Below are 13,731 nucleotides of genomic sequence, written 5' to 3' on the forward strand. Positions count from 1 at the left end.
TTTATCATCTAGAGGGTAGGTAGAAACAATAAAAAGTAACACATGGTGGTAAGTGTTATCAACAAATTTAAAGCAGGGTATGATAAACGGAATGCTACGTAGCAAAAAGATCTGCTGTTTTATATAGCATTCAGTAAATGGCTCATGAAAAAAGTGGTATCTAACTATAAAACTGAAGGGAGTGAATAAGCCTGGCAAATATCTGGGACAAGAGCATTATAGGCAGGGCAAACAGGATTGCAAGGGCCCTGAGGCCTTCAGGCTGATGTGCTACAGATGAAGCAAAAGGTCAGTGTAAGTGAAGCAAGAGACCGAGGTAAGAACAGTGGGAGATGGGATTAGTGAAGAAGTGGGCCAGAACACATAGGACCTGTGTGACAAGTACAGGGGACCAAGGACAGGAGCAGGAAGGCTGTTGCAACCTTGCAGCAAGAGATGATGTAGGATCAGGGTGGTAGGATTCTAGATATATCATAAAGGTGGTGTCAGTAGAATTTGTAGAATATGGGCTGAGAGAGAATTTAAAAAAGGTAAGAATAGCTTCAAGGTTTTTGGCCTGAGCAAGTGAAAGGATAGAGTAGCCATTATTAAGATGGGAAGATCAAGTCTGGGAGAGAAAAATCATGAGTAAGATTGTGGATAAAGTGAATCTGAGATCCATGTAAAGACAGACGGACACATGAATATGGAGTTCAGGGGTGACTAAAAATACAAATCTGGCAGTCATCAAATTAGGGATGTTATTTAAAGCCATGGAACACCTATGCTGTGATTACACACTGATAAGAAAATGGACCAAAGACTGACTTGTAAGGTATTCTAAAAGTTAGAAAGAGTAAGTACAAGAGACTGATATGCCTGTAAAGGACGACAAAAATCAAGAGAGTATAATGTCCTGGAAACAAGAGGGAGTGACTGACTATGTCAAATATTGCTGACAGGTCAAATGAGAAGAGGCCTGAGAAATGATTCGAGTTTAGCGACACTGGAAAGCATTGGTAGAGTAATAGTGGTAAAAGCTTGATTAGTTGGATTCAAGAGATGATGGAAAGAATGTTTTTGTACTGGATATTTGAAAATAAAACAATTGCTTTAATTACTTTTTTTTTTCTTTTTTTGAGACAGAGTCTTGCTCTGTCATCTAGGCTGGAGTGCAGTGGTGCAACCTCTGCCTCCCAGTTTCAAGTGATTTCTTGTGCCTCAGCCTCCCAAGTAGTTGAGACTACTGACATGCAGCATCATGCCCAGCTGATTTTTGTATTTTTAGTAGAGATGGGGTTTTGCCATGTTGGCCAAGCTGGTCTTGAACTCGTGGCCTCAAGTGATCTGCCTGCCTCAGCCTCCCAAAGTGCTGGGATTATAGGCATGAGCCACAATGCCCAGCCTAATTACTTATACTTAAATGACATTTAAAAAAATTTCTAAAGCCTATTCAAAACTGTTAGACAAAAGAAAATAACAATAACATATTCAAAATTAGATGCTTTCAAGGATATCACCCAAAGATAAAAATATTGATTTTCATGAGTCCATATATTCTAACAGATTTCCATATTCCCACTTACCAGTTCTATTTTCAGCAGAGTAACATCTATCAAAATAGTAAACTTCTGGACAGCTGCCAGTCCTTTCAAGAGTGCAATTACCCATGTATCCACATGCTGAGCCAATGGCCAGGACAGCCAGTCAATCATTCTGAAATTGAAGGAAAACAAAACAATCAGTATTGAAAACATTTTCATTTAGTTAGAGATAACAAAAGTTACAGCAGACAACCACTCACTTTGTGAATGAATATTTACTGAATTTGCTGGTGAAAAGTACTGACAAGGATGTAGAAATGAGTGTAACAGGTGCTTGTTCTAATGGAGTTTCCAATCTTGTAAACTGATAGTTTCTCATATTCAACATATTTCCATAAAAAGAATTTCTGATAACTTATTTTGTTTATGCTTTATAGTGGCACAGGATGAATATTCCTTAACTGAAATGCTGGAAACCAGAAGTGGTTTGGATTTTCAGTTATTTGCATTATATACTTAACTGGTTGGGCATTTCAAATTCAAATATTTGAAATCTGAAATGTTCCAATGAGCATTTCCTTCGAGCACCATGTCAGCACTCAAAAAGTACTGGATTTTTGAACATTTCAAATTTGGGATGCTCAACTTATATCAATAATTTATTAGGCAAATTTACTCTAAAAAGAGCAGCTGAAATGTAATCTGAACTAAGACATATGAATATGAATCAAGATTCCTCTTTCCTGGTGAGTACAGACTAATATAAATGTACTATTAAAAAAGACTTTATTTTGAATTGTGAAAGAGGTATCTTCAGCATTTTCAAAATCCTACTATCCAAAGACAACAAAAAGAAACATCAAATACATAAAAGAGCACTAAGTCTATAAATACTGTATTGGCCTCATTTTGCACTAATGAGTGCTTTTCTTGAATATCCAACCAAATTAATGAAAAAAAAAAAAGTAATATGGATTCCAACAGAGAGACTCTCCAAAGTTAGATCTCTAACACAATGAACATTGGTACAGCTCTTTCAGAAAGCAACTGAAGTTCAGGCGTAGTGGCTCACGCCTGCAATCCCAGCACTTTGGGAGGCCAAGGGGGCTAGATCATCTGAGGTCAGAAGTTTGAGACCAGCCCAACCAACATGGTGAAACTCCATCTCTACTAAAAATACAAAAAAATAGCCAGGCATGGTGGCATGTGCCTGTAATTTCAGCTACCCGGGAGGCTGAGGCAGGAGAATGGCTTGAACCTGGGAGGTGGAGGTTGCAGTGAGCCGAGATCCTGCCATTGCACTCCAGCCTGGGCAATAGAGTGAGACTCCGTCTCTTAAAAAAAAAAGAAAAAAGAAAGCAACTGAGGCAAATGTTCACATACTTTGACCTAGTAATTCTATTTTTAGGATTATACATTAAGAAAAAAGAAGAGGGAAAATGAGTTTTTGAAGCCAGAGTGACTGGTTTAAAAATCTCAATTTACCATTTATTAGATAGGGGACCTTAAATACTAAACAGGTTTTTTTAACCTCTCTATGTCTGTTTCTTTGCCTGTAAATTATAGATAAACATGCTTATTTTACAGGACTGTTGTGAAGATTAAATGAATTAATCCATAACACTGGAAATACTCATTGTGAATGTCTCTTTCCCATCAAATGTTAATACATGTGTCAATAAATAAATACCTTGATTGTACGAAATGCAAATATAAATACTAAGGATATAAATACATTACTAAAATAAAAACTAATATGTTAAAATGACTGACATCTTTTTTTTTTTTTTTTTTTTTTTTTGAGACGTGGTCTTGCTCTATTACTCGGATTGTAGAGGCATTACTTCGGCTCAGTGCAACGTCCGCCTCCAAGGCTCAAGCGACCCTCTCTCCTCAGCCACCTGAGTAGCTAGGACTACACAGATGTGCGTCACCACATCTGGCTAATTTCTGTATTTTCTGAGATGGGGTTTCACCAAGGGGGTTGCCTGAGCTGGTCTCGAAATCCAGGCCTCAAGTGATTTGCCCACCTTGGCCGCCTAAAGTGCTGGGATTACAGGCATGAGCCACTGCGCCTGGTCAAAGGACTGACATCTTCATTGATACAGTTATTTTCACAGCAGTTGTGTTATATAACTATCTACATTAACACTAGAATGTTATTTTTATTAAGGTTTTTGTTTTTAAGATTATAAGGTCCATTCAAACATTAAGAGTAGTCCCAAAGTCCAAATGCATGTTAACTATAAGTTATGTGTATATTCCCTCCATTCTCTACACAAATTTTATTTCCTTTCTTGTTTTTCTAGCCTTTTCCAACAATGATGGTTACAAGTCATTAAAGTAATCCTTGACAGCGGTTTCACATCTTCTAAATATTGTGGGGGTGATTCTCATAAAGTCTTGTGGTGATTCTACTTATACAGAGTAGCAAAGGAGAGACACACTTGCATTTGTGTACCAAGGGTATTCACTGTAGCATTGTTTATAATATAGAAAAACTGTGAACAACTTAAATGATTGTCAATAAGGAAATGGCTGAAGATACTATGGTATTGATACTATGGAACTATATAAAGTTTTAAATAATAAGATAGATGTACATGATCTATCCATGAGGGGTCTAAAATAGAAAGAGCTGAGAAATTGTTGAATTAAGATGGAAAAAAAAATACCAGTGGTTTTTATAAAAAACAATTTTAGTTTAAAAGAAAATCATGTGAATATATATATGTAAATATGGACATAGAAAAAAGATATAATCTAGAGGCAGGGCATGTGTGACCACATCTTGGCTCTGTGGATTCTTTGCCTCATGGGAAATCACTGTCAGCGTAGAGGAAACAGGACTTGCCAGAATACAGGTCTCAAGGCCAGAATCCCCTTTAGCTCAGTCTAAGGTGAGTACTGAGAAAGGGTTAGAGCACAGAAAGTACAAAAATTCCACTTGGCCATGGCTTTTCACTATCCTTCATTACTCGGTCAGCCTTTTTCTCATCCTCTCCATTTCTGCCTTTCTATCTCATAAGCATTTATTCTTTACATTATTTTATGTACGCCAATCTCCTGACCACCTATAAATAAACTTCATATCAGATGGTACACAAATCAAAAGCTGCTGTGGTCTGAATGTTTGTGTCCCTCCAAAATTCATACATTAAAATCAAACCCCAATGTGTTAGTATTAAGAGGTGGGGCCTTTGTCAGGTGACTAGTGAGTGGGATTAGAAGCTGATGGGGGCACCCCTGCTCTTTCTGCCATTTGAAGATACATAGAAAGCTCCATCTAAAGGAACAGGCCCTCACCAGATACCAAATCTGCTGGCAACTTGACCTTGGATTTCCCAGCCTTCAGAACTGTGGGAAATATATTTCTATTGTTCATAAATAACCCAATCTAAGGTATTTTGTTATTGTAGCCCAAACAGACTAAGTCAGAAAGCATTCATGAAATAAATATTTGTGTATTACATAGCAGGTACTGTGTTTGGTGCTGAGAATATAACCATAAGATATGGTTTCTGTCCTTAAAATGGAAAGAAAAGTTAGGAAATTTGTCAACAAGCACACAATTATCAAATAATAGTATGGGCATTTAAACTAAACTCTGCCAGCATATAATGCATTTTTTTTTTTTTTGCTACATTTTAAGTATATTCCAGTTCTGTTTCAATTTGACCAGACTTGCCCATGTCTGTTTCTTCTCCAGTACAGGCAGGCACTGTAGGATGAGCTATTTTTATGGCTAACTATAGGAATCTTATCTACCATGTATCAGTGATTATCAATTTGAATTCTCAGGACACTTTCTTTTAACCCTGGTATACTGATTTAATATCTTACTATTTAAGTAACATTGAACTATATACTTACCATTCATATACTCCAAGACCTGTCTCCTCCATTAGACTGCGAGCTTGAGAGCAGTGATCTCTTACATATCTTTGGATTCCCAGCACTTAGCACAGTGCCTGGCACTGAGTAAGAACTTAAATTTATTAAATAAATGAAACTATTTCTTTATATAGCTAAAGGAAAATACTTGCAACTTGAAAACCATAATAGTAAAACTGGCAAAATTATGAAAGACACCAAGATTGGTTTAATCACAATTTATGGAGAATAAAACCAATTTCCACTTTTACATGGCAGCTTGTGGGCTATAGGCAGCCTTCCCTTATATTTGTCTCAATGTTTTAAACATTGGGAAATTTCACATAGAAAATTGGATTTCAGGCTTCTTTTGAAAAATCACATCAAACAAGACTGGATTCCAGTTTCCTCACATCAATGGACAACTGGAGTTGATGATCAGTTTTCTCTTTTAGAAGGTACTTATGTATCCCATTCCTTATCATTTCACTTATACCTGGCCTATTTCATATTTTAATATTATCTGTTTGGTCCTGGTATGGTATTTGCATTTGCATTTCTATGGATTATGGAAAATGACTGTGAAACATGATCACTGCTATGTTTGGGAAAATATAATGCACGGGGAGGTATAAAGTGGGAGGAGTATGGTAAAAACAATTATCACTATCCCTTTCAGTTACATTTTCTATATCAGAATAATTACTTCATGTAGATTATGGGTAAATAGGTTCACACAGGAAACACTGGAAATGTAATACAAAAGCTGAGTCACAACTCCCCATAGAAACAAATAGGTACAAATTAATTTCCAAATACATCTTGAAAAAAAAATCCTAAATTGGGTACTATGACTGTTTTTGAAGAGACTGGAAAATTAAGACGACTAAATGCTAAGAAGTGGAATTTGCATTCAACTTGGCAGTGGAAGTTACTACAATGTCTTTATTAGAAGACAAAAATCAGGAGTCCAGATGATTGAGAGAAGAAAAGTCAGCCACAGTTAGCAAAAAGACCAACTAAAAAACTATGCAGAGAGGAAAGCCTGATTTCTTCAAGGTAGTGGGGACAGAATAAGCGTCATTTTAATAAATGTCCTAAAGAAATAATCCAAAGGACTTATTAATTATGTTAATCAAAGGAAATAAAAGAAAGGATGGAGTAGAAAATTGCTTATAGGTTTGTGACCAGATATTTAGAATTAGTGTCAACTTAAGTAAAAAAAAAAAGGGAAAAAAATAAAAACCAACATCAGTCCACAAAGATAAGTTCTGCCTTTAAGTGAGTGGCCCTAAGTGACAAACTTGACTACTTTGGTTTGTTTCTTCATTGGTGACTATATCATAACTCTAAGTTCAAATACAGAATTCACTGTTTATTACCTGAATGAGATTGGGTACATTATTTAACCTCTCAGTTTCCTCAACTATGAGATGCGGCCAATAACAGTACCGATTTCAAAAGACTGTGGTGAGCATTAAATAATTTATGTCATGTAAAGAAAATCTGCTACTATGACTCTATGCAATGAAAGTGATGGACTAACTAATCTCCAATTTCACTTCCAGCTATAAAATCGATAATTTTCTGAATCTACTTTATCAGGAGGAAATATAAGTTATAAAATATTCATTCCAAAGAGAAAGAGACTTTATTGCTGTTACAGTCACACTGACAAAAGCATGTTGCTGCTAAATAGGGCACAGAAGGAGTTTCATTATGAGGACATGAACAAGATAAGAGTTTCTTAAAAGAACAATGAGAACTTTACATAAAGACTTAGAAGTCAGCCATATACAGGTCAGAACTGATAAAGTGATGATAATAATGGGAAGAAAGAAAATAAAAAGGATACAGAAAGAAATTCCTAATAGTATGGTGTCAGAGACAAGAATTTCAAGAACAATGAATACCAAGGTATCAGGGAGACGAGAATAAAAATATAGATTGCCAAATACAGTAAGGGGATCATCATAAATGAAAAGCAATGGGGGTAGAGGTCACGTAACAGGAAAAACATTTACACAACGTTTTCTCAAACATACAAAGTACTTTGACAAATCTCTGAAAGTCAAAGAGGGAATGAACAATACGAAATTGGAAGTAAAAGTTACAGATAAATTGATTCAATTATGTTTAAGAACACAAGAAGAAAGAAGAAACGCTAGAAGTGGAAGACCTTTTAATCAATGAAAAGGGGGAAAATGTGGAGAAAATCAAAGTCCCTAGAGTTTGTGTTACAAAGAGTGAAATTAGTACAAATGGAGCTGAGAACCCAATATGAATACCTCAGTTTATATGTCACCTTATAATTTTATAACAGGGGCACAGAAACCATTTTGTCCAAATCCCTTATATTGTATTTAAATTAGCTTAATATACACACACATAAGAAAAGAATTAAACTACAGCAACTGGCAGATATTAACAGGTAGACACAAAAACCTTAATTAGAAAAAAATAGTAATTGAAATAAAGAAACTCAGTAACTAAGCTCCACAGATGAGCACCTTTGAAGAGAAAATTAGTGAACTATAAAATAGTACTGATATTCTTCCCCTCAGATATCCACAGGTTTGCTTCTTCACATCCTTCATGTCTTCACTTCATGGTCACCTCAGTGAAGCCTTCTTCATCCATCTTATTTAAAATTGCAAACCACTTCCCCACAATCTATCCCCCTTCCTGACTACTCCTATCCCTCTTTTTGTCTACTTTTTTTCCAAGTATGTATCACTATCTAACAAACTAAATTATTTTACTTGTCATATTTAATTAAATCTAAAACAAAATCAATTTTAAGATGCATAATTAGCTTATGTACCACTAAGGCAAGAAAAGTCATACCAATTTAACTAGGACACGAATGACTGGGCATTTCTACATTTAAATATCTTTGAAATTAGAAGGCATGTTGGAATCAAAGAAGTGTGTTATTAAATTACCATCTGCCTCCCCAACTAGAATGTAAGCCCATAAAGGCAGATATTTTTATCAGTTTGTTTGAGGACGTTTTGAACACTGCCTGGCACTCATGGTAAGTACTCAATAAGTGTGGTTTGAATAAATGAATGAATGACTAAATAAAAGTGACAAAGTGCTGAGAAAGGCAAATAAGATTATACCTAGAACTGTAAGAATAAAACTATAGAACATTAAGGATAAAGAGATCATAAAAGTTTCCAGAAAAGCTGACTACTCACAAAGGAATAACAATCAGATTGACAGTTGACTTCCCACCAGCAACAATAGATGCCCAAAGGTAACACAGTATTATTTTTAAAATGCAAAGAAAAAATGGCTATCAAGTTAGAATTCTGTATCTTGCAAAATCATCTATTTAAAACTGAGAAAGAAAAAAAATCCAAACAGGCAAGGGCAAAGAGTGTAATACCCATTGAGCCTGGTTGAAAGAGAAAGTAAAGTATATACTTACAATTAAGAAAAGAAAGAAAGAAAGAGAAAAAGAAAGAAAGAAAGAAAGAAAGAAAGAAAGAAAGAGAAAGAAAGAAAGAAAGAGGGGGAAAAACGCAGAAGAAAGAAATAGGTTGGAGAAAACAATAATGAGCAAAGAAATTAGTTATACCATATAATGATAACCCAACCAACTTCTGAGTGTATAATATGTGTATATGTGTGTATATTTTGGGAATTAAAAAAGCTGAATTGAAAAAAGATTTGTGAATTATTGGAATGCCTGTAAACACTATAAGGTAAATAATTCCAATCTATTTGGAGAATCTTTATACATGTGATTCCATGATTTTAGTTTTAAACATTCATAAGTTTTTCATTACTCACAAAATGCAAAATATTTCCTCTTCCCAAATCTACAATTACCATTATTAGTGGCATGAAGAAGTACCTGCAAAGGGCTTGGGTCATACTTGCATCTTTTACATTTGGATCTGTAGTAAGGCTCCTGATGAGAACTGTAATCATCTGAAGAGGAATATGCTGAACAAGGCTTGCCAATGCTACAGAAGGCTCAAATGATGCATCTGTTTTTTCAAAAAAGAAAAGGGAACATGGCAAGAAGGTACAAATATTTAAAAAGAACAACACTTTCCAAAAAAAAAAAAAAAAAAAAAAAAAGGAATTGCAGCAAAGGTGTTAATTACAAAGGAGTTACTATGCTACACCCTCATGGGTAGACTCTAATTTACATGCAATGTTAAATTACAGGAATGAAAGATTAAGAGTGAACAGAAATGATAACTCATACTATAGACAGAATACTGAAATATTTTGCCATGGTTAGTCAATAAGTTACTTTAATTTTTCACCATTTATTCATTTATTGTTGCACTAAAATATTCACTTGTAAACCAATTATCAGAAAGGAAATATAAAGAAATATAAAGTATCATTTCAATTCCCACTTCAGACCCTCCAAAATAACTTGAAACTATTAATCATTTCATTGCTCTAAGGATGATTTTAAAAAATCTCTTAAAGTAGAAATTAAGGTGACCTTTGGGGGGACTTTGGTTGAACTATATACGAATTAAGCAAATAGGCACCTTTCCTGCTACAGTGGAAAAAATTTTGGGGGAACCTAACTGTCATGACACCATAGGCAACAGATGTAAAATTACAATAAGAAAAAAGAAAAAGCAATTCAGATACTGCAAATACATCGTTTGTAATTTTTTCATAAATATATTAAATTCATCAGAACATAGGATGTTTGCTAAAACTCTACCTTTACTTCTGGTTCTTAAGATAAAAAGAGGACACGTCCCTCACATGTTCAATTTTGAACAGCCAGACAGTCCCCACTGGTGGTATAAATGAGGCAGAATGCTTGTACCAAGTAGAGCGGAAATGAACATGGTTTTGAAGGTATTATCTCACAACCTACAGACTTGAAAGGTCCACGACAGAACAAGGGATGTAGAGGTACTGGTAAAATTTCTCAGCGAGAAAGCGTGTTCTAGGCAAGTATCATGTGACCCTTCTCTGCTTTCTGAGGATGCAGTTCATGGGCACAAAAACAAATATTTAAATCCTCGTACTATTCCTTCCCTCCTTCTACCTGTATCCCTTTGTCTACTAGATACTGGATTATCCCAGTTAACTATGAAGTTTTAAAATATTCAGTATTTAAAATACTCAGTATTTAAAAACTTTATAGTTAAGTGGGATAATCCAGTAATAAACTGCATAATCCATTAATTCGAAAATAAGGGAATAAAAAAATGGGGGAAAAACTCATTACAAAATATGAGACACGTACAACAAACACTATGGTAAACATCATGCTACCATTAGTCACCAATGAATGGAAGCTTTCTGCAGTAGCTGTCATCCTCAAAGTATTCCAAATAACTTGAGCAGAGGCTGGGTAATTAAGCAACTTGTTTACTGCCAAAGGTCTTGGACCTGGACGTTCTTAAACTTTAAAATGGGAACACTGCCTGTTTTTAAAGTACGAAGTGACATCCTGAATAAGGTAGTGAATGTTAATAAATTTAGGATAAGGGTATTAGGATTTGCTCACCCTTAAGAATGTTTTCAGGGCAGAAGGCAAACATGGTGTGAATATATGTGTGCAAGAGTGACATATACTGAATTTTTATGAGATATTCTGAAAGGTAATGACCCTTACCTGTGGAAGAGATGCTTGCAAAAACTTCTTGCAGGGAAGGCAGCAGGGTGGCAGGCTCGGCCTTCCAGATGTTCTGCAGCAAGTTACTCACTTTTGTCACCTGGGAGACATATTCCCGCAGCTCTCTCTCCTGCGTGGACACGCACTGGAAGTGGCTTATCGTTCGAACCAGCTGCTGACAGAAGGTGATGGACAATTTCCCCTTGGGGATGCATTGCACGAAGTCAGTCAGAAGGTCGCTTAGTCGGGCACAGAGCTGCGGCTCCGGCCTCTCACACACCATCCGTAACACCTCTACCTGCAGGAGGCTGAAAAGATCCAGCACCGACGGACAGCTCATAATCAGCTTCAGGCCGTTGTGAATGTAGTCCAGGATGGCTACGTCCTTCCTGTCCAGAGAGTGGTAGCCCTGCTGAAGGAGGCTCAACACGAAGGTCTTGTTGAAGAAGGACTCGAACTCTGGCCGGTGGTATCGTGCGTAAGCCTCCAGCACCTGATGCCCCACCTGCCGCTGGAAAGGGTCCTGGCCCTCCAAGATGAGCCGGGTCGTCAGGTCAAACATGGCCTCGCACTGCGCCTTGTCTAGCCAGTGCTCCGCGGATTCCACCACTTTCCGCACAATCACCCGCTTGAGGGGCAGCGGATGCGAAGAGCTCACCAGGCCCTCCAGGATCTTGTCCATTGTCGCCACGCTGCAAGGCCAGGGCCAGGGGATAAGGAGCAGGTGGCGGCAGCCCCGAGGTGGGGCAGGAGAGCCCCGGGGCGGAGGTGAACTTGGAGCGCCGCCGCAGCAGCGTGACGGGCCACCGCCACCGCCGCCTCAGCAGCCACATTTATGGGGCAGGGAGACCCATCCAAGCCGGGGCGGGAGCTGGCGAGCCTGGAGAGCTTAAGAACCGACACCTGCGGCTGGCCTAAGGCGCCAGAGGCCGGTACTCCGCCGCCGCCCCGGGCCCTCGATTCCTCTTAGCATCAGCGCAGAGGAGCCAGCCCGGGCCCCCTCGGCGGCGTCGGCGGGCGCTCAGGGACCGGGGCTGCGAGCCGGTGGGTGGAGGACGCGCGCCTCCAGGTTCCGAGTCAGGTGTGGGCGTCCAGGCTCCGGCAGGTCGTGAGGAGAAGCCGGCCCTAGGCTGAGTCAGGAGGCGCTGTCACGGAGGGTGCCGGGATCAGCCGGGGAGAAGAAAACGAAGCGACACCCTCTGACCCGGATTTTGAAGTGCCGGCAAACAGGAAGTGAAGGACCTAGGGACCTCCGGAAAGGACCGCCTCTCCTTTCCTCCCTCTCTTCCTGCTCCTTCACCTCTGTCCCGACTCTTAGATTCCCTTTCCCCGGCGCTCGGACCCTCCTTTCCGCCCCGCCGCGCACGTGCGGCACTTCCGCGTCACTGGAGAGTGTGTCGAGTCACAGGCGGTCTTCCGCGCGGAGCGTCCCTGGGTGGACGCTGCTCAGATGGCTGCGACTGTAGGATTCTCGCCGGCTAGTTTCCGTAGGTTCCGCCTGGGTCAGGTTACTCGTGAAAACTCGAGAAAGTGCTATTGATATGAAATCCGAGGAAAAGAGCATTTGGGGGAAAAGTAAGGAAAACTCAAAATTCGGATTGAGAAGTCTTTGCCCTGGCTCAATTCATCTAGAGTTGCGCTTGTGCACCTAAATACGACGTTATTAAAGAAAGAGCAATACCGATGGCGTACCTACCATTTAGCGACCATCAGTATCAGTAGCAGGCCTGTAGTAAAGACCCAGTTCGTGAGCTTTTATACCATATCAAAATTATAAGCTGTCCAAAAAAATGTGAGGAGAGTAAGGAAAATGGCGTATTACAGTCAAAGTATTTTTATGCCTGTGTCATACAAAAGAGTACTTTGAAAACAGAAAACCAGGTCGAAATAAATACCATAAAACTTAACGTATATGTTGACACGGAAGATGGTTTACAATAGGAAAGAACAGATGCAGTCATCATGCTTGTTCTCTTTCATGCCAAATTCCAAAGATTCACAATAAGAATTTAAACTTTAATCAGAAGTCTTTATATTGGAAAATATTGCCTAACTATACCCCTATTCAGGCTTGGTTAATATAGTTGTGAAATTAGACATTAAGGTCCTGTAATACAGACAAAATTTAAAGAAATAGGTCACTTAAAATGTCCAGTGGAAAAATGAACAAAATTCTGTTATTTCAATTTGCTAAGTAGTGTTTTTTTTTTTTTTTTTTTTTTTTTTTTACCAAGTACAAACATGATTTCAGTAATGTATTTAACACGTTGATTATGGTAGCCTTGAGAAGAGCAGTTTAGAGGAGACAGGACCTGGGTAAAAGGGAACTTAACGACCAAGTTGTTTTATAGGAAGTTACTGAAGATAAAAGAGAATTGAGGTAATTGATCTATCAGTCGTGCTAAAGACAGGAATTATTTTGGAACTTTCCTTTATCCAATAGGCAGGAGGTGAAGGTACAGAGATGTTTGTCTTTACTGGGAATAGTGCCACAGTGGAAGACAAAAATAATATAGAAAATAAAATATTAAGGAATTAAGCATTAAGAAGGATCGTGGATTTGAGATGGAGTGGAGGAGATTTGGAATTAGTCATTGTGCTAAGAAACTAACAGAATGAATGAAGATTGCTGAATAGTAGCAGTGAAGTGATTATTCCAAAGCAGACAAGAAAAAAAATTGGTTAATTTAAAAGTTGACAGATTACTTTGATTTGTCTATAACA

General features: G+C 38.1%; 1 protein-coding gene across 2 annotated transcripts in view; it reads right to left on the reverse strand.

Moving 5' to 3' along the window:
- The window catches only part of USP38 (ubiquitin specific peptidase 38), a 43,029-nt gene extending 30,428 nt beyond the window's left edge, over positions 1–12,601 (reverse strand). Inside the window, exons 1-3 of one of the 2 annotated variants that reach the window (XM_032246502.1) lie at positions 11,008–12,601; positions 9,262–9,397; positions 1,566–1,695 (exon numbers count right to left, since the gene is read on the reverse strand). In XM_032246502.1, coding sequence (XP_032102393.1) covers positions 1,566–1,695; positions 9,262–9,397; positions 11,008–11,689 — 948 coding nt within the window. In that variant the 5' untranslated portion in view covers positions 11,690–12,601. The remainder of the gene's footprint in view (positions 1–1,565; positions 1,696–9,261; positions 9,398–11,007) is intronic. The other variant, XM_032246501.1, reaches the window with a different exon arrangement.
- Between the last annotated feature and the right edge of the window lie 1,130 nt (positions 12,602–13,731).

This window comes from Sapajus apella, unplaced genomic scaffold (genome assembly GCF_009761245.1).
Source record: "Sapajus apella isolate SASKATOON/1434 unplaced genomic scaffold, GSC_monkey_1.0 scaffold61, whole genome shotgun sequence".
Taxonomy (NCBI): Eukaryota; Metazoa; Chordata; class Mammalia; order Primates; family Cebidae; genus Sapajus; species Sapajus apella.